At 52.8% G+C, this 21,223-nt stretch overlaps 1 protein-coding gene across 1 annotated transcript; it reads left to right on the forward strand.

Moving 5' to 3' along the window:
• The first annotated feature begins 216 nt into the window (after positions 1 to 216).
• ISM2 (isthmin 2) lies at positions 217 to 21,072 on the forward strand. The gene is made up of 6 exons (XM_050798835.1): positions 217 to 357; positions 11,896 to 12,138; positions 13,770 to 14,115; positions 17,972 to 18,112; positions 18,366 to 18,446; positions 20,555 to 21,072. Exons 1-6 carry the CDS (start codon positions 217 to 219, stop codon positions 21,070 to 21,072), a joined length of 1,470 nt encoding a protein of 489 aa, XP_050654792.1.
• Positions 21,073 to 21,223: the final 151 nt, after the last annotated feature.

The following is a 21,223-nucleotide window of genomic DNA, read 5'->3' on the forward strand; positions in this document are numbered from 1 at the left end:
GAGGACAGCAGGGGACGTCCAGGTGGGCTGACCCCAGAGCTGTGCGGACGCCCACGCGAGGTGCAGGGGCCGGAGAGGCTGTGCGAGCTGCGCGTCCCCCGCCCCGCGCGCCCCTCAGGATCCCCAGGTCCCGCCCCCGGAGGAGGCGAGGCGGGGCGCGACTGGGTTCGCGGCCGCGGGCAGAGGCGCAGGCAGAGCGGCCTCGGGACCGAGACGATGCGTGCGCTCCGCGACCGAGCCGGGCTGCTCCTCTGCGTGCTGCTGCTGGTGGCGCTGCTGGCCGTGGCGCGAGGGCTCCCCACGAGGAAGCCGGGGCGCGGCGGACCCGGGCCTGGGAACCGCACGAGGCTGGCGGAGGTGAGGGGCGGCGGCACCGGGCTGCGGCGCGGGCGGTCCCTCCTCCCCGACCCGCCGGCTCTAGCCGTGCGGGAAGCGGGACCGGGACATACACAGGCTGCGACCCCCCGAGGGAGAGAGAGGGGCCAGGGCCGGCCGGAAGTTCCCGGACACCGAGCGCTGGCCAGGTGCGCCGGACCTCGGGGCTCCCACTCCCTGCGCATGGCCGCGAGACCGGCTGCTGCGGACCAGCCGGGGGACAAGTTTGACTTCTGTGCGGAGTGAGGTGGCCGACCCTCCGCGGTGGCCAGGCTTCCTCGCCCTGAGCGAACCTTGCCTGCAGCCTCCTGTCCAGGTGCTCGCTGGCTTGGAGGGGAGTCCCGCCGGTGCGAGGAAGCTGGCGCTTTGCGGAGTGGCGGGCGGGCCGGAGCCGCTGAGGTTCAGACGGTCAGGTGAGCCCCTTCCATGAGACAAGCGGAGGCACAGTGGGGCTCTCCAGCTACTGGCAGGGGTGGCCAGCCCGAGACTGGCGCTGTCGTCGTGGACTGTGGGTGGGCGTTGGGGTATAAAACAGTAATGAGATGGAAGAGTGGTGTTGGCCATGGAGAGGAGCCATGGTCTGTCAAACCCCGTGTCTTCCAGTCACTGACGGGTCTACAGTCCAGCTTATTGTCCCCTGGAATGCAGCGGACGTTCATTCCCATGGGCACAAAGACAGCCAGACTTGTATTAGGGTCTGCAGGAGCAGGCCTGTGTGGCAGGTGGCCTTCGGTCTTGGGTCCTGGGTCCTTCCATCTACTGAGCTGTGGGAGGCCAGAATAGTTCTTCCCATCTTGCCATTTTTCCTTCCTTCCTTCCTTCCTTCCTTCCTTCCTTCCTTCCTTCCTTCCTTCCTTCCTTCCTTCCTTCCTTCCTTCCTTCCTTCCTTCCTTCCTTCCCTTGTTTCCCTTCCTTCCCTTCCTTCCTTCCTTTTCTTTCTCTCTCTCTCTCTCTCTCTTTTTTTTTTTTTTTTTTTTTTCCAGACAGGGTCTGTCTTTGTCACCCAGGCTGGAGTGCGGTGATGTGATCATAGCTCACTGTAGCCTCAACCTCCCAGACTCAATCGATCCTGCAGCTTCAGCCTCTTAGGTACCTGGGACTAGAGGCATGCACCACCACACCTGGCTAATCTTTTTGGTTTTTATTTTGTAGAGATGATGTCTCACTCTGTCTCCCAGGCTGGTCTTGAACTTCTGGGCTCAAGCAATCCTCCTGCCTCAGCCTCCCAAAGTGCTGGTATTTCTGGCGTGAGCCATGGTGCCCGGCTATTCTTCCTTTTTTTTTTTTTTTTTGAGACAGAACCTCACTCTATCGCCCAGGCTGGAGTGCAGTGGCACGATCTTGGCTCACTGCAACTTCTGTCACCCGGGTTCAAGCTATTCTCCTGCCTCAGTCTCCTGAGTAGCTGAGATAACAGGCGCCTGCCCCCGTGCCTGGCTAATTTTTGTATTTTTAGTAGAGATGGGGTTTCACATCTTGGCCAGGCTGGTCTTGAGCGCCTGACCTCATGATCCACCTGCCTCAGCCTCCCAAAGTCTGGAATTACAGGCGTGAGCCACCATGCCCGGCCGAATTTTTTTTTTTTTTTTTTTTTTTTGACATGGAGTCTTGCTTGATCTTGGCTCACTGCATCCTCCACTTCCCAAGTTCAAGTGGTTTTCCTGTCTCAGCCTCCCAAGTAGCAGGGATTATGGGTGCCTGCCACCACGCCCAGCTAATTTTTGTATTTTTTCAGTAGAGATGGGGTTTCACCGTGTTGACCAGGCTGGTCTGAAACTCCTGACCTCAAGTGATTCATCTGCCTTGGCCTCCCAAAGTGCTGGGCTTACAGGCATGAGCCACCACGCCTGACTTCCCCATGACATTTTAATACCACAGATACATTGTCTGTTTATGTATTATGGCCCTTTGGAATGTCACAAACCATTGTAATATCTTAAGACTTTTTGGTCTCTCACAAGATCTGCTTATTGCCCCTATTGAAAATGCATCCTTTAGGCCGGGCGCAGTGGCTCAAGCCTGTAATCCCAGCGCTTTGGGAGGCCGAGACGGGCGGATCACGAGGTCAGGAGATCGAGACCATCCTGGCTAACCCAGTGAAACCCCGTCTCTACTAAAAAAATACAAAAAACCAGCCGGGTGAGGTGGCGGGCGCCTGTAGTCCCAGCTACTTGGGAGGATGAGGCAGGGGAATGGCGTAAACCCAGGAGGCGGAGCTTGCAGTGAGCTGAGATCCGGCCACTGCACTCCAGCCTGGGCGACAGAGCGAGACTCTGTCTCAAAAAAAAAAAAAAAGAAAGAAAGAAAGAAAGAAAATGCATCCTTTAGACCGGCTCTTCTCAGCCTCAGCACCCTTGTCATTTTGGGCCATATAATTCTTTGTGGTAGGGGCTGTTGTTGTCTTACGCATTATAGAATGTTTAGAAGCATTCCTGGCCTCTACCCACTAGGTGCCTGTAGCACTCGCTTCCCCACCAGGACCAGACACTCCATGTGCTTCCTGTAGGACACCCCATCCCCACTGCCCATAGTGGAGAATGACTGTTATAGACAGATGAGGCCTCTCGCCAGTCCCTCCTCCCACAGAGAGATGACAGTGATAATAAAATTAACTAAATTGGCATTGTTTCTGCTCACTTGGCATGAATACTTTCTATTTTAGTACTTACTGCTTTGTATTGTAATTATTTTTAGCATGTTTGCCAAATCTTCCCCTAACAAGAACACCCTAGAGGATGAGTTATTTCAGAGCCAAAATCATCTCCTCAGCTCCAGTACAAAGCCTGGCAGAGTCATCAAAAACATGTGAAAACAAATTAGTGTCACAATGAAAAAGCAGAGCTTGGAGTCTAGGGCTTGGAGTTCTGATCCCAGTGGGTCATGAATGCACGTGTGACTCACCTCGGATGATTTCTCACATTTAAAAAGAGGGGCCTGCGCGGTGGCTCACACCTGTAATCCCAGCACTTTGGGAGGCCAAGGGGGGAGAATTGCTTGAGCCCAGGAGTTCAAGACCAGCCTGAGCAACATGGCGAAAACCCATCTCTACCCCCACAAAAATACAAAAATTAGCCGAGCGTGATGGTGCGCCCCTGTAGTCTCAGCTACTCAGGAGGCTGAGGTGGGAAGATCTCCTGAGCCCAGGAGGCGGAGGTTGCAGTGAGCTGAGATGGTGCCACTGCACTCCAGCCTGGGTGACAAAGCAAGACCCTTTTTCAAAAATAAATAAATAAAATGAAAAAAGAGAGCCAAGAGAGCCTAAGTCGTCGTCGTGGTCCTGTCCAGTTCTGACATCGTTCCATGAGTCTGCATGATTTGTGTTAAAGCTGTCTATGGCAAAGGTGTTAGTTTAAGGAGTCATGTTGAGAGAATGCAGATTGCTATTCTAGGGACTTGGGTGGTGTGTCACAAATAACTGACCAGGCTGGGCGCAGTGGCTCACACGTGTAATCTCAGCACTTTGGGAGGCTGAGGAGGGTGGATCACTTGAGATCAGGAGTTCAAGACCAGCCTGGCCAACATGGTGAAACCCCGTCTCTACTAAAAATACAAAAATTAGCCGGGCATGGTTGAGGGCACCTGTAATCCCAGGTAATCGGGAGGCTGAGGCAGGAGAATTGCTTGAACCCAGGAGGCAGAGGTCACAGTGAGCTGAGATTGTGCCACTGCACTCCAGCCTGGGAGACAGAGTGAGTCTCCGTCTCAAAAATAAAAAAAAAAATTAAACAAAGAAAAAGAAAAAACTGAACAGCCCAAAGACCTTAATGAAGAAGCTAAAGAACATCAGACCCCTGGATCTAAAAGTAAAGGTTGCTGAAAGGGTAGTGAGCATTCTCTGGGCCTTACAGAGTCCATATGAATTTCTTAACATGAGAATATTTCATTGTTACACCACTTTGACGTGGGCATTATCTCCATTTTCCAGATGAAAAAATTGAGGCACAGAAAAGTTAAGCCTAGCCAGGAGCCAGGTCTGTCATTAGAAGGAGCTACGCTGGGGACCTTATTGTACAGCTTTGCATGTCATGCTCCAGTCTGCTCATCTGAAGTCTTGAAAAGAATCATTAGGCTGGGTGCCGTGGCTCACGCCTATAATCCCAGCACTTTGGGAGGCCGAGGCGGGTGGATCACCTGAGGTCAGCAGTTCGAGACCAGCCTGGCCAACATGGAGAAACCCCATCTCTACTAAAAATACAAAAATTAGCCAGGCGTGGTGGTGGGTGCCTGTAATCCCAGCTACTTGGGAGGCTGAGGCAGGATATCACTTGAACCCAGGGGGCGGAGGTTGCAGTAAGCTGAGATCATGCCACTGCACTCCAGCCTGGGCGACAGAGCGAGACTCCCTCTCAAAAAAAAAAAAAAAAAAATCATTAGCCTTGTGAACAAAATGTGGCCCCCGCCTCTCTGGGCAGGTCTGTTGCTGAGCCTCAGTTTACTCCCACAGTAAAATAAGAACCCGTTCTGTCAGATGCAGTACTGGATGAAAAAGCACCAGACATGTGGATAGTGACAAAATGAGGCTGGGGGCCAGGCGCGGTGTTTCATAACTGTAATCTCAGCACTTTGGGAAGCCAACGCAGGTGGATCACTTGAGCTCAGGAGTTCAAGATCAGCCTGGGCAACATGGAGAAACCCTGTCTCTACTAAAAATACAAAAATTAGCCAAACATGATGGCACGCACCTGTATTCCCAGCTACTGGGGGCTGAGGTGGGAGAATCGCTTAAGCCCAGGAGTTTGAGTCTGCAGTGAGCCATGACTGATTGTACCACTACACTCCAGCCTGGGTGACAGAGTGAGACCCTGTCTTCTTTGTTGAGATGAAATTTCGCTCTTGTTGCCCCGGCTGGAGAGCAATGGCGCAGTCTTGGCTCACTGCAACCTCTGCCTCCCAGGTTCAAGCAATTCTCCTGCCTCAGCCTTGCTGAGTAGCTGGGATTACAGGCATGTGCCACCATGCCTGGCTAATTTTGTACTTTTAGTAGCCATGTTGGTCAGGCTGGTCTTGAACTCCCGACCTCAGATGATCTGTCCCCTTTGGCCTCCCAAAGTTCTGGGATTACAGGTGCGAGCCACCGCGTCTGGCCAACCCCGTCTTCAAATACATAAATTAATTAAATTAAAGAGGCTGGGCCAAGCCAGGCATGGTGGTGCATGCCTATAGTGCTAGCTAGTTGGAGGGTGGGTGGGAGGATCACTAGGAGTTTGAGGCTGCACTGAGCTATGAACGCACCACTGTACTCATCCTGGGCAACAGAGCAAGACCCTGTCTTAAAAAAAAAAAAAAAAAAAAAAAAACGCTGGGGCCAGTTTGTTGAGTGCTGGTCAGGCACAGAGTGACCCAGCTCTGTCCTGGGTATTTTCTGTTCTAGTTAGGATGAGAACACCACTCAAACAGCCGCCATGTGTGTTCCTTGTCTTGTTATCATTTTAGAGATGAGGAAACTGACAGCAGGCCCAATAACTAACCCAAGGTTAGTATGTGGTGAACTGGGATCCCCACTCAGTTTTGCTTAATTCCAGAGCCCCTGGGCACCTAAACCTGGCACCCACCATGTCCCTGGCAGGCAAGGGAAGACCTTGGCATGGGAGAAAGAAGAGCTGGGGACTTGGTGCCACAAAGGGGTTGAGGGGGTAGAATTAGGCAAGAGAGGCTGGGCGTGGTGGCTCACGCCTGTAATCCCAGCACTTTGGAAGGCCCAGGTAGGAGGATTACTTGAGACCAGGAGGTCACAGCTCCTGTAACCTATGATTGCACCAGTGCTCTCCAGCCTGGGCTACAGAGTGAGACTCTGTCTTTATTTAAAAAAAAAAAAAAAAAAAAAAAAAGGCTGGGCGGTGGATCACACCTGTACTAGCACTTTAGGAGGCCAAGGCAGGTGGATCACCTGAGATCAGGAGTTCGAGACCAGCCTGGCCAACATGGTGAAACCCCCATCTCTACTAAAAATAAAAAAAATTAGCAGGGCTTAGTGGCAGGTGCCTGTGATCCCAGCTACTTGGGAGGCTGAGGCATGAGAATCACTTGAACCCAGGAGGTGAGGTTGCAGTGAGCCGAGATTGTGCCACTGCAACCCCAGCCTGGGTGACAGAGTGAGACTCCATCTCAAAAAAAAAAAAAAAAAAAAAGCCAGGCGCGGTGGCTTATGCCTGTAATCCCAGCACTTTGGGAAGCCAAGGTGGAGGTCAGGAGTTGGAGACCAGCCTAGCCAACATAGTGAAACCCTGTCTCTACTAAAAATACAAAAAAAAAAAATTAGCTGGGCATGGTGGCAGCCACCTGTAATCCCAGCTACTTGGGAGGCTAAAACAGGAGAATTGCTTGAGCTGGGGAGGCAGAGGTTGCAGTGAGCCGAGGTCGTGCCACTGCACTCCAGCCTGAGCTGCAGAGTGAGACCCTATCTCTATTTAAAAATAAACAAGCAAACAAACAAACAGAGGAGAACTGAGAGAGGACTGCTGTTCCAGTCTGCAAGGACTGGCCCACCTGAGGCGGGATGGGGGTGGTTCATGCTGCCGCAGCAGGGGTTAAATGGCCGTGAAAGAAGCAATTGTTGAGGGTATGGGCTGAGACAGAACTAAGGGCAGAGGAAGGAGCCTGGGGTCCCTGAGAAAGCTGAGGCAGTGTCATGCACATGGTGGGCGTGCCTGCCCAGCACTTCAGTCCTGGTCCGTTGTCCAGCCAGTTGCCTGGAAGCAGGGGCTGGATTGTAGGAGAGGTACAAGGTCTCACCTGCCAGGTGGGTGGCAATGAGAAGGATGTATTTCCTAAAGGCTGACTTTATTTGGTTGCAGGGTCTTTCTAGCCCAATCAGTGAGTGAGTGCCCGGGAGAACTAGAACCTAGGTCTGCGTGGTGCCAAGCCTGTGGCCTCAACTGCTAGCCTTCTCCTGCAGCTGACCGCCTCCCTGGACCTCAACTATGGCCTTCCTTATACCTCCAGACCATTCTGTCTCTAAAGGGTTGGAAACCCCAGGGAGGGAGAGAGGGAAAGACAGGAGTGGAGCCTGGAAGCTTGGCTGCTCAGAGGCCCCAGGCAATTCTCCAGCCTCTCCAATCTCAGTCTCAGGTTGTTATGAGGATTAAAGGGAAGGATGGATGTGGAGAGTTGAACATCCTGTATAGTGTTTTGTTCATCCAGCACATTCAGCACTGCAAAGCAGCAGGCAGCAAACCAGAAGGTGCAGCCACTGCCTGGAGTTAGCAAAGCACAAGGCTTAAGAGCACAGACTCCAGCCAGACCACTGACATCAAATCCCACTCTGCCAGCCCCTAGCTGTGTGACTCCAGGCAAGTTACTTTACCTCTCTGATCCTTGGCTGTATTGTCTATGAAGTGATGATGATGCTCATAGCTACCTAAAGTGTTGTTGTGAGAATCCAGTGAGTCTGTACATATAGGGTGATCGGCAAAACTGGCTACTTTTTTTTGGTTTACTTTTCTTTCTCTTTCTTTTTTTATTGCCTTTACCTTGGAAAGCCAACTGGCCTTGTTTTTTGTGGGGCCCAGTACCGAATGAAAACATGGGGTTTCTTGGCTGGGCACGGTGGCTCACACCTGTAATCCCAGCACACTGGGAGGCTGAGGCGGGCAGATCATGAAATCAGGAGATCGAGACCAGCCTGGCTAACATGGTGAAACCCCGTCTCTACTAGAAATACAAAAAATTAACTGGGCGTGGTGGTGGGCGCCTGTAGTCCCAGCTACTCAGGAGGCTGAGGCAGGAGAATGGCATGAACCCGGGAGGTGGAGCTTGCAGTGAGCCGAGATCACGCCACTGCACTACAGCCTGGGCTACTCAGTGGGACTCCGTCTCCAAAAAAAAAAAAAAAAAAAAAAGAATAGTACTTACCAATCAGGAAGGTAGTTGAGGGAGAATGAAATCCAGCCCTATTCCTCTGCCTGTGGCTGAAGAGGCCTGACTACAGAGGCAATTGCTGTTGTATGCGGGGTCTCAGGCCTGGCTAAAGAGGCAATTGCTGTTGTGTGCTGGGTCTCCAGCACCTCCCGCCAGCATGACTTAGTGTGCAGCCTGGCTGTCTGTGGCTGGCCCCGGGCTTCAGCAGCTAGGGCTACGGGACCTGCATTTGGTGACTGAATTTAATTATCCAAAACAAGTTTCTGGCCCCTGAGGCACAAAGGAGAAGGGAGAATGGGGAACTGTGAAGGGGCTGAAACAGGTTGGCAGGCGGGCTCGTGCAATGCAGTAAGGGTCTGTGGGGATCGGGACTCTGTCGTGTTAACTGGAAACATATGGGTCAGGGGCTGCCTGGCCAAGCCTGGGAAAGTAAGCTTAGGGGTGAGAGAGAGAGAGAGAACTGGTGAAGATGTGCCTCAGGATGTATCTCTATTTGGGCAGTGACACCACCCCCCAAAAGAATGGCCTTGTGTGTTTGGACATGCATGCAACTCCACATGTAAGCTTGAAAGATGGAGAGAGGTGATCTTGTAAGATAGGGCTAGAGTTCTTCAGCAACCTGGAGCCTCAGAATTCCCCTCAGAATGTCGTGAGAATACACCTGCCGAGTGATTTTGCAGCAGTGTTCGGGGGATCTGAATGAGGTGTAAAGAACTGGCACATTGCCTGGCAAGGGGGGTGCCCCCGATGGCTCCTGTCTGCCTTCTGAGTACCATCTATTGCCACCTCTGGGTAACGTTCTTTGCGTGCTCACCACCTACAAGATACTATTCTAATTCAACAAGCCTATGAGACAGGCGCTGGTGTTTCCCTAAATTACAAAGGAAGGAACTAAGGCAGATTCAGTAACCTGCCTGAGGTCACGCAGCTAGTAGGTATATACGTTGGGATTGAACCCGGTCATGTGGACTCCAGCCTGAACTCATTTCCACCACATTCAGCTGAGATGATGAAAGTGGAACTGCTCTGTGAAGACAGAAGGTGGTGGCCCACGAGGGGTTACTGTCCCCAGTGTCTGTCCACGCATGCATGGTGTGTACCAGTGCGCAGGTGTTGAGATCAGGCCAGGCTGAGCTGAATCCTAGTTCTCTTATTGTAACCTTTAAGACCTTACGTAAGTCCCCTACCCTCCCTGAGCCTCCATAGCCTCATTTTTAACATAAAGATGATCACACTCGCCCCTCAGGGTTGCTGGTGTTCATTTGTTTACGTGGCAGTGATTTCTTGAGCTCCTATAATGTATCAGGCACAGTGCTCAGCACAGTATCCCACAGTGAACAAAGCAGACAAAATTCGTATCTGCACAGAACTTACCTTCGAGTTGGAAAAAGTGACAGATGGTACAGAAATTGCGTAGGAAGGCCTGGTGTGTAAGATGTGCCCGGAGGTTGGCTATGGGCTGGGCCTCTGGATGCCCGGCCCTGATCCCTCAGCCCTGCTGGGAGCTGTACGTGGCTCACTTGAAGTGCCTGGAGAGCAGATCCTCCCTTCTAGCCCCAGAGCCTTTAACCCAGGACTGCTGGAGTTGCCAGATAAATCCCCAGCTCTGTCCCTGCTCGAGGGGTATCAGAGGAGCCTGGGGGAATTGGCTGCAGATGCCCATCAAGGTCGCTGCTTGACTGCATCCTTGACTGTCACCTCCCCTTCCCTGTCTCGCTTCCCTACCCTCTTCTGGCATCTCCTGGGGCCACTTTCCAATGTCCCCAGATGAGAACCACTGCATAACCACTGTACCACCTGCCACAGGCAGGCCCAGCCACCATCAGGCTAGGGTGTCCCGATCAGCCAAAAGGCTGCACAACCCTGAACACCTGCTGCTCTGAGACTGCCTGTCTCTATGCCCCGGAGACTGCAGACAGTGGAGATGCCGAACAAAGCCACAGGCACAGTTAGGGCTTTGGTGGAATTGTGGGTGGGAGCTGCCAAGAAGCCAGCACTCGGGGATGCTCCAGGCCTCCCTCATTGGTCAGTGAAGGGGCTGAGTTGTTCCATTACTTACCGTTCCACCTTGCACTCATCCACCCTGCTGTCTAGACTAGAGGGCTTTGACTCAGCAAGAGACTCCAGGCTGGGGCTGAGATGGGCCCACGGCTGCCCTGGGACCAGGCGTTTATTGCAGGGTCCCTGGAGCCAGATGTTTGGACACCGCAGAAGGGGAGGGGAGAGAGGGAGAGACAGAGGACTCTGAATCTCTTTCCAAACTTTCAAGAAGAAAAGTCAGTGACAGTGAGAAACTAGGCTGATTAAGCCCCTGATTTTTGAAGGGGATGCAATACTATCACTTTATAGCACGCAGGTTAACGGAATGGGCTTTAGGCCCAGACTGCCTGGTTTAAATCCTGGCTTTATTGCTAAATGTCTGTGCAACCTCAGGCAGGTTACTTGCCCTCTCTGTGCCTTAGTTTCCATTGTAAGACAGGCATGACCATGAGGATGTAAGACAGGGAGGATGAAATGAGTGACGAAGTGTTTAGAATAGTACCTGGTGTGCAGTAAATGCTGTGGAAATGTTTGATAAATAAAATTCTCACAGTCCTTGCAGGGAAGAATGATTATCCTCAATCTGCAGACGAGGATATTGTCAAGTTGAAGAAGTTAGTAACAGGCAGAGCTGGGATTTGAACCCAAGCTTTTCTGGTTCTCAGAACCAGTGTTTGTCAGCCATACCATACTGCCCAGGTATGAGACGGGAGGGGTGGCAATGGTGTGGCCTGAGTGAAGCAGGGTCCACAGGTGCCAGGCCCCGGAGACTTATAAGGCAGCTCTGGGAGGTGCTCCTTCTGCCCTGGCATAGAGACCTGGGCAGTGGCTATAGCCTGGAGGCAAGTGGCAGCCACTGAGCCCCTAGTGCTCCACTGTCTGGGCAGATGAATGCTGGAACAGGAGTCAGAGATGACATGGATCTGCTTTTCCCTTACCATCTGATCTGAAGCAAGGACTGTCCCGGTGAGGACACCATGGCCAGTGGCTGTTGGAAGGGATGAACTGGCTGAGTCAGCCATGCCAGTAGCCTGGAGTACAAACAGGAGCCAGGCCCCAGGCAGGCAGGCAGGCGGAGGAAGGTAACTGTGGTCAGAGGCACCGAGGAACGCAGCCCTCATGTGGATGGCCTGGGCGGGGCTGAGTGGACAGGAGCGGGCTGAAGGGAAAGGCCAAGGCCTGCTGCCCACTCCCCGATAGGACCAGGCGCATCCCTGAGGGCCTTTCTGCTCTGGCCTGTGAGGGCCCTGGGGAGTGGGAGGCACATTGTCTGCAAAGGGCACCATTCTCTGAAACAACTGTCTCCCCTTCTTGGGCCTCCGTTTCTTCATCTGTGAAATGACCCTCCTTTTCTTGCCTCACACTGGCATCTGCTATGGAAGTGCTTTGTGGACATAGTCCACTGTCTGACCAGCTACACCCTCACTTACCCATTGAGGGCCTTAAGGCAGGTGGTGTGAAGATTTTACATGACAGAGACACACTCCAGAGAGGTGTAAATCACAGGGTGAGTTTATGACCCAGTCAGACCCCAGGGCTCCTGGGTCTGCCTGGCCAGCCTTTTCTGGGTCCCCATGGGGTGAGCCCTGACCTGTTACCTCACCTTCCCCTTCTCTCCCTCAGGCCTCAGCCTCCCCAGATCCTAGGCCTCTGAGGGAAGAGGAGGAGGCACCACTGCTCCCCAGAACCCGCCTGCAGGCAGAGCCACACCAACATGGACACCGGACTGTCACTGAGCCAGCAGCCCTGACCCCAGGCAATGCCACCCCTCCCAGGACCCCAGAGGTTACTCCCTTGCTGCTGGAACTGCAGACGCTGCCGGGATCGGCCAACACAACCTTGAGTACCCCTAACCCTGATATCCAGGTGAGAACTGCAGAAGGGCCAGCAGCTCCTGCAGACACCCAGAGAGGAGCAGGGCTGATAAGGTGGGCTCAGGGTACCCTGCATCCTGGACTCTGTGGAGGGTGGGGCTGCTGTGTGGGGTGAGGGCAGGCTCCCCATGCTCTCCCTGTGGTGTAGGGGACAGAGTACCTGCCCCTCTAGTTTCTAGCTGTGGGCCTTGGGCAAGTCTTTTGACTCTTTGAGCCTTTGTTCTCTAGACCATGGCAAGAGACAAACAGTACCAACCTAGCAGGGCTGTGTGAGCACCAGTGAGTGGGAAATGCTTTGTAGGCTACAAGGGATCCCAGGAATCTAAGGAGGCCTCCTGGAAAAGACCTGCATGTCTGATCCCCTAAAGAAGGGGTTCAGTATGGAATGGAGTGGGCTGGTGGCATGGGGTACAGCCACCTGAAGGGCTTTATAGGAGAGGAAATGAGAGCAGCTGGCAGAATTATAGTTTCAGGCTCCACTGCCTGGGGTGAGTCCTTCATGATAATAATCCTGCATGTTTGTGTAGCAGCTACGGTTTACAAAACACTTTCGTCAGAAGGGGAAAAAAGTATAAAACACAATTCTAAAATTATTTGAAAGTGTCTGTCTTCTTTTCTCTACTTACCTACACATACACACACACACATACAGACACAAAAAAAAAAACTGGAAGGTTTTCTGCCAGTGATAGAATATAGGTGACTTTCTTTTTTCTTTGTTTTTTTTTTTTTTTTTTTGAGATGGAGTCTCACTCTGTTACACAGGCTGGAATGCAATGGCATGATCTCAGCTCACTGCAACCTCTGCCTCCTGGGTTCAAGAAGTTTTCCTGCCTCAGGCTCCCAAGTAGCTGGGTGCACCACCACACCCGGCTAATTATTGTATTTTTAGTAGAGACGGGGTTTCACCATGTTGGCCAGGCTGGTCTCGAACTCTTGACCTCGTCATCTGCCCACCTCGGCCTCCCAAAGTGCTGGGATTACAGGCATGAGCCACCGAGCCCAGCCAGCATATAGGCGATTTTCATTTTCTTCTTTATAGTTTGCTGGTTTTTTCCAAATTTTGTTCAGTGAACCTGATGTTACTTTATTGAATAGCCAAAAATAATGTTTCCGAAGTTCAGTTTCACATAAATGATTTTATTTTACTTATTTCCCATCCATAATGTGGTGCAAGAGAGCTCCTCCGAGGGCTGCTGTGTCGGCAGCGCTCAGCTTCCAGCCCTACCATGAGGAATTGGAGGCTCAGAACTGCCCAGGCCCAGCAGCTGCATGCTGGCAGAGCCGGGATTCAAAGCCAGCTTCTCTTAAGCTAGTGAGTGTCAACCCTGGCACGTGTTAGAACCACCATACCTGGCCCCAGCCCAGACCAGTTCAGTCCATACCTGGTGTCTGGGAATTAGGAGTCCCCAGGTGATTCTAATGCACCTCCAGGCCGTAAGCTGTGATTCTTGTGCCCTAAGAGGCCAGGAAGGTTAGCCAAGAATGTCAGCCAGTAGAAGACAGCTGGTTTGAAGGAAAGATTGGGCCTCTCGCCTCTGACCCTGACCCCATCATCCCCCCTCTCCTTGGAATGCAGCTTTAAGACCTCCCTCACTGGCCGGCCTGGCCTGTCTCCTGCAGGTGAACATCGAGGTGGTGGAGGACCCCCAGGCCCAGGTGGAGATAGACCTGTTGGCTGAGCCCAGCGATACCCCGCCCAAGGATACCCTTAGCTGGCTGCCCGACCTCTGGTCCTTCCTCTGGGGAGACTACAAAGGAGATAAAAAAGACAGGGCCCCAGGGGAGAAGAGGGAGGAAAAGGAGGAAGACGAGGATTATCCTTCAGAGGAAATCGAGGGTGAGGACCAAGAGGACGAAGAGGCAGATGAGGAAGAGGAGGTGTTCTGGTTCAATGGAACTACAGACAACTGGGACCAGGGCTGGCTGGCCCCCGGGAATTGGGTCCTCAAGGATTCTGTCAGCTACGGTGAGCACCCCCATCTTGGCATCCCCAGGTACTGAGTGGAAATGGGGGTGGGGGAGAGGGTGGAGGCTTCCCAGGCAAGACCATCTGAGGAAGCCAGGAGCCTAGGCCTTGTTCAAACACCATCATCAACTCAGAAGTAACATTGCCAATAGCTTGCAGAGTTTTTCCTTTTTTTTTTTTTTTTTTAATTTTTTTATTTGAGATCAAGTCTTGCTCTGTTACCCAGGCTGGAGTGCAGTGGCATGATCATGGTTCACTGCAGCCTCAAACTCCTGGGCTCAAGCGATCCTCCCACCTTAGCCCCGGAATAGCTGGAACCACAGGTGCATACCACCAGGGCAGCCTAATTTTTAAATTTTTAGTAGAGATGAGGTCTCCCTACGTTGCACAGGCTGGTCTCAAACTCCTGGGCTCAAGCAGTTCTCCCACCTCGACCGCCCAAAGTACTAGGATTACAGGCATGAGCCACTGTGCCCAGCCTGTTTTTTTTTCTTTTTTTCTAAACAACATTTGACTGTCACAAAAATCCCTGATATCCTCTAAGCAAAAGACATATGTTACTATTATATTTATTTACATCTGTGAGTTTCCAAGGATTGAGAAATTATAAATTCCATCACTCACGACTGACCTTATTTTCAGATTGTGTGTGTGACTTTGACTCCTAGCTGTGTTGCTTACCAGCTGAGTGACCTTGGGAAAGATTCTTCAACTCTCTGTGCCTCAGATCCTTCCTCTATAGAATGGGGAATGGTATAATCTTTTTTTTTTTTTTTTTTTGAGACAGAGTCTTGCTCTGTTGCCCAGGTTGGAGTGCCGTGGCACAATCTCAGCTCACTGCAATCTCCGCCTCCCAGGTTCAAGCAATTCTCCTGCCTCAGCCTTCTAAGTAGCTGGGATTACAGGTGTGTGCCACCACGCCCAGTTAATTTTTGTATTTTTAGTAGAGACGGGGTTTCACCATGTTGATCAGGCTGGCTCAAACTCCTGACCTCGTGATCCACCTGCCTCGGCCTCCCAGAGTGCTGGGATGACAGGCGTGAGCCACCGTGCCCTGCTGGTATAATTTTTTGTTGTTGTTGTTGTTGTTGAGACAGAGTCTCACTCTGTCACCCAGGCTGGAGTGCAGTGGCCGGATCTCAACTCACCGCAAGCTCCGCCTCCCGGGTTTATGCCATTCTCCTGCCTCAGCCTCCCGAGTAGCTGGTACTACAGGTGCCCGCCACCTCGCCCGGCTAGTTTTTTGTATTTTTTTAGTAGAGACGGGGTTTCACCGTGTTAGCCAGGATGGTCTCGATCTCCTGACCTCGTGATCCGGCTGGTATAATCTTTACTACATGGAGTTGGCTGTAGAGAGTACTGAGTTAAGACATATACAGTACCACCATGGAGTAAAGAATGTATTGACTATTTTTATTATTTTTGTTAGAAAAAGACGTAACAACAGCACAAACTGTTCAGAAAATATTACCTTAAGCCTACCAGCCTCTCATGATGACAGATTTTTTTTTTTTTTTTTTTTTTTCGAGGTGGAGTCTCACTCTGTTGCCCAGGTTGGAATGCAGTGGCACAATCTCGGCACACTGCAACCTCTGCCTCCCTGGTTCAAACGATTCTGGTGCCTCAGCCTCCCAAGTAGCTGGGATTACAGGTGTGGACCACCATGCCTGGCTAATTTTTGTAGTTTTAGTAGGGACAGGGTTTCACCAACTTGGCCAGGCTGGTCTCGAACTCCTGACCTCAAGTGATCTGCCCACCTCAGCCTCCCAAAGTGCTGGAATTACAGGTGTGAGCCACCCTGCACCCGGCCATGATGATGATTTTTATTTTTGCATGTTGTGGTTCAGGTTTCCTCTGGGTGCAGACGTGTTTTATGCATAGTTGCAGCCATTTCCCTTGGAGCCCTGGTATCTTGTCAATGGACAGAGGTGCCTATGATTAAGACTAGGTTGTGACAGGCTCTTCCCAGTTCACTAAAATAATGTAAACTCACAGAAAATTTCCATGATTGGCCGGGCACGGTGGCTTATGCCTTGTAATCCCAGCACTTTGGGAGGCCAAGGCAGGTGGACTGCTTGAGCTCAGGAGTTCATGACCAGCCTGGGCAACATGTTGAAACCCTGTCTCTACAAAAAGCACAAAAATTAGTTGGGCATAGTGGCGCCTGCCTGTAGGCCCAGCTACTCTGGAGGCTGAAGCAGAAGGATCACTTGAACCTGGGAGGTCAAGGCTGCGGTGAGCCGTGATTACACCACTGCACTCCAGCCTGGGTGACAGAGTGAGACCCTGTCTCTAAAAAAAACAACAACAAAAAAGGAAAAATTTCCATGTTTTTCAGCTTTTCTCCCATTAATTTTCCTTAAACTCTTGGCGCCAGTGCTGGCCTGTCTGTGAAGTGTGGAACCAGCTCTCAGTATTTTGGGGGTTTCACAGAAAGCACTGGGTCTCAGGCCCTGCACAGCCTGAGGATATGGGTCCAGCCACAGTGTATTTCAGCTCCCTCAGATCAGAAGTGGGTCCCTATTATGGGTAACAGGGAAATTCTTTTTTTTTTTTTTTTTTTTTTGAGACAGGGTCTCACTGTGTGTGGAGTGAGACACAGTGGCTGTGGCTGGAGTGCAGTGGCATGATCACAGCTCACTGCTGCCTCAACCTCCCTGGCTCAGATGATCCTCCTGCCTCAGCCTCAGCAGCTTTTTAAAAATTTTTTGTAGAAGTGGGGTTTTGCCATATTTCCCAGGCTGGTCTCGAGCTCCTGAGTTTAAGCGATCTGTCTGCCTCAGCCTCCTGAAGTGCTGGGATTACAGGCATGAGCCACCATGCCCAGCCTGGAAAATTATTAAATATCTCCAGTTCAAGGGAAATATTGTCATCCTTGGTTTTGATTGACATAAAAACTATAGCTCAGGCCAGGTGGGTGGCTCACACCTGTAATCCCAGCATTTTGGAAGGCTGAGGCTGGAGGATCGCTTGAGCCCAGAAGTTCAAGACCAGCCTGGGCAACATGGCGAAACCCTGTCTCTACAAAAAATTTAAAAATTAGCCAGGCTTAGCCGGGTGCAGTGGCTCACACCTGTAATCCCAGTACTTTGGGAGGCGGAGGCAGGCGGATCACTTGAGGTCAGGAGTTTGAGACCAGCCTGGCCAACACGGTGAAACTCCATCTCTACTAAAAATTAGCTGGGCATGGTGGTGCACGCCTGTAATTTCAGCTACATGGGAGGCTGAGGCAGGAGAATCACTTGACCCTGGGAGGCAGAAGTACAGTGAGCTGAAATTGCGCCACTGCACTCCAGCCTGGGTGACAGAGTGAGACTCTGTCTCAAAAAAAGAAAAAATTAGCGAGGCTTAGTGGCACGTGACTGTAGTCTCAGTTACTAGGGAGGCTGAGGTGGGAGGATTGCTTGAGCCCAGGAAGTCAAGGCTGCAGTGAGCTATGATCCCACCATTACACTCCAGCCTGGGCAACAGGGTAAGACCCTGACACAAGAAACAAGTAAAAAATCTATAGCTCAGAGATGTAGAGGGACTTGCCCAAGGTCACACCAATAGCGGTCAGATGGCTCCCAGCCCGAGGTATCCTTTCCTGTTTATTGCTGTGTTGGCACAGAATAGGTGACTAGGGCTTATACTGTCTCTTCAGGGCCACCTGATACATTTGCACAGATTGTTCATGGCAGAAGGGTACCCAGTCGAGGGAGCAGGTGGAAGCTGAAATCCAGCCCAGCTTCATTCGTGAGGCTGGAAGCCCTGGCGTGGGCTGCATCCACCTGAGGAAAGGGTGCCCTGTGCTGATTTGTACCGATTTGCCCTGTGGGCTGTGTGCACTCACTCCCAGCTCCCTGTCTTCACCCAGACTATGAGCCTCAGGAGGAGTGGGGTCCCTGGTCCCCCTGCAGAGGGAACTGTAGCATTGGCAACCAGCAGAGGACTCGGCCCTGTGGCTTAGGCTGTGTTGTCACCCAGACCCGTACCTGTGACCTGCCCAACTGTCCTGGTGAGAGGAGCCCCTACCCCTGCATAGGAGTGGCTGGTGTGGCTTAGGCTGGAGGCTTGGTCCCCTGGGAATGTGAGTGGGCTTGGGAGACGGGATGCAGGAAGCTCACAAGCATGGTGGTCCTGCCTTGTCCCAGGCCTATTTTGGCTGCTGTGGGTACCGAGAGCCTTCTGAGGTGGGGGGGGCGGTTTCCCCCATCGGGGCACTGAGGTGCCCTGCGGAGCCACCAGCCTGGCCTCCTTTCTTCCCAAAGGCACTGAGGACAAGGACACCTTGGGCCTCCTTGAGGAGTGGCAGCTCCTAGCCCGCAATGCTACGGACATGCCTGACCAAGGTGAGTGGGGAGCTAGGCTTGCCCCTGGTGGTCTGGAGGACATGCTCTCAGGGGAGGGTGGGGTATTATTCCACGGCAGGAACCTGGCCTCTCTCGACGAGGCGGAGAGCACAGCTTCCATCTGGAAGGCTTGCTTCCCCAACAGGGGGCCCTGGCATTTCTGAGCCAGCCCATTGGCCTTTCCTAGGCTGGTATTTCTACTGGGAAGGTCTTAATGGGAGCAGCAGAGCTTAGAGATCATCTGGTGGGGCATATCCTATCCTCCCTGGCAGCAGGATGGGGTGGGTACGTTCTGACTTCCATTCCTTGGTCACCCTTGGAGGCTCCTGGGCAGACTCTGTCTGGGGAGGAGGATACAGTGCAGTCAGAAATGGGTCAGCGTTCAGAACTCCAGCACTGCTCCTCCAGGCAGCTGGGCGTGGGCCAGGCTTCCAGCTGCACACTCTGAGTCTGTGTCTCTTGGTCTCACTTGCACCCTACAAGGAAGGCAGGGAGACCCACCTTGCAGATAAGGCTTGCACTCAGCACAGCAAGAGCCTACTGAGCCCGCATCATGTGCCTGGCCACGGTGCTGGGGCAGGGGATGTCAGCAGCCTGAGGCCTAGTCCCTGTTCTCAAGGAGCTCAGGTCCCATGAGGGAAAGACACACATAACCCATGTGAGCCCTGCACTGCAAAGAAGGCCGTAAAGATTTGGGAGCAGAAAGAAAGGAGCAATTTGTTTCCCAGAGCAGGGGTGGGCCTGGGAAATGCGTGTCTCTTCCCCTCTCCCGTGGTCCCGTTTCCCAGGCTCCTCTTTCACTTCCAGTCAAAACCCAAATCCCAGCATCTGGATCCTGGGCAAGGTTGCAGTCCCTTGGGGATGTCCAGGGCCTCAAACTATCAAAATCAGTGCCCCAGTGTCCGGGGCTGGACAGCTCATCCCATTAGGTTGAGGGCACAGAAGGGAAACGAGAAACAAGACCCAGCAGTTAACAGCACCCACTCAGGCAGATTCTGGGGAGTGGGAGCAAGGTTCTGCGCATTCCCTCATGGTCAGCTCCCCAAGGCCATTTTTCTTCTGTCTGCTGTTCCTTGGTGACTGCAGTGTTTTCCCCTTCCCTGCTCGCTGCAGGGCTCTGGTGAGCGTGGGGGGCCTCTCTTTCTGGTTTATGAAGGCTCCTGGCCTCTGCTGTGCTGTGCCATGGGGACCAGGTGAAACGGTGAGACAGAGTCCTGCTCTGTCACCCAGGCTGGAGTGCAGTGGTGTGATCGCGGCTCACCGCAACCTCCACTTCCTGGGTTCAAGTGATTCTCGTGTCTCTGCCTCCCAAGTAGCTGGGATTACGGGCATGCACCACCACGCCTGGCTAATTTTTGTATTTTTTTGTAGAGACGGGACTTCACCATGTTGGCCAGGCTGGTCTCGAACTCCTACCTCCTGCCTTGGCCTCCCAAAGTGCTGAGATTACAGGCGTGAGCCATCGTGCCTGGCTCCTCAGCTCTTCTATTTAAGAGAACCTCAGACAGTTGTACTTTAGCCTCAGATTTTTGTTGAGGGATATAATTTATTTTAAAATTAAATAAAAATATAGTTTTTTTTAAAAAGGCCACATTTCCCGAGGTGGAGATGGGGAGGATAGCAGCATAGACAGAGGGGGCCACAGGAGGCCAAAGCAGCCAAGTGACTCACCCCAGGCCAGACCGCCTGAGAAAGGCAGCGTTCAGAACAAGAATGGGCCAGTGTCTAAAATACTGAAACCTTCTTACCAGTTGGTTAAAAGTTGCTGTCCCTGTCTCCACCCACCCCAGATCCTTTTCCAAGATCTCAGGATCTTTCCCATCATTCAGCACCTAAAGATGTGACACTGGCACTGCAGAGGACCTCTGGGTCACTGCTCCAGCCTCTTGGCCCGTGTCTGTTCTGAGCAAGAGCTTTTTGCTTCAGGTTGTCTGGGTGGTGTGGGGTAGCCTCTCTCTGTCCCCAAGGCCCTACCAAGCCACACCTTTGCACCAGCTGGAGCCTGGGCCTTCCCTCCCCATGCACTGGCCCTTAATCAGTCCCCACCCAACACCGGCCTAGCTAGCTCTCTCACCGGCTTCCCTCTTGCACTTTGTGGCCCTCTGCAGATGTGGACTACTGTGAGAAGTGGCTGAACTGCAAGAGCGACTTCCTAACCAAATACCTGAGCCAGATGCTGCGGGACCTGCCCAGCTGCCCGTGTGCCTACCCACTGGAGGCCAGGGACAGCCCTGTGAGCCTGCAGGACGAGCATCAGGGCCGCAGCTTCCAGTGGAGGGACGCCAGCAGCCCTCGCGAGCGCCTGGACATCTACCAGCCCACGGCGCGCTTCTGCCTGCGCTCCATGCTGTCTAGGAACAGCAGCACGCTGGCCGCCCAGCACTGCTGCTATGATGACGACAGCCGGCTGCTGACCCGTGGCAAGGGCGCCGGCATGCCCGACCTCATCAGTACCGACTTCTCACCTGAGCTGCACTTCAAGTTTGATACGACGCCCTGGATCCTGTGCAAGGGGGACTGGAGCCGCCTCCACGCTATGCTCCCCCCCAACAACGGCCGGGCCTGCACCAACAACCCCCCGGAGGAGGAGTACCTGGCACAGTTGCAAGAGGCCAAGGAGTACTAGTAACGGGGCTGCTGAACAGACATTGCAGGCAGAGGGCAGGCGGCGGCTGCTGCTGCTGCTGCTGCTGCTGCTGCTGCTGCTGCTGCTGCTGCTGCACGGGAGAACTTTCCTGGGAGGGCCCTCACCCCGCCCCTGCCCAGACAGGGTGAGG

The sequence above is a fragment of the Macaca thibetana genome, chromosome 7 (genome assembly GCF_024542745.1).
Source record: "Macaca thibetana thibetana isolate TM-01 chromosome 7, ASM2454274v1, whole genome shotgun sequence".
Taxonomy (NCBI): domain Eukaryota; kingdom Metazoa; phylum Chordata; class Mammalia; order Primates; family Cercopithecidae; genus Macaca; species Macaca thibetana.

Coding starts and splice junctions, on each gene's coding strand:
- ISM2 (XM_050798835.1), top strand. CDS start 217: ATGCGTGCGCTCCGCGACCGAGCCGGGCTGCTCCTCTGCGTGCTGCTG. Junction 358..11,895: donor ACCGCACGAGGCTGGCGGAG/GTGAGGGGCGGC, acceptor TCTCTCCCTCAG/GCCTCAGCCTCCCCAGATCC. Junction 18,447..20,554: donor TACGGACATGCCTGACCAAG/GTGAGTGGGGAG, acceptor GGCCCTCTGCAG/ATGTGGACTACTGTGAGAAG.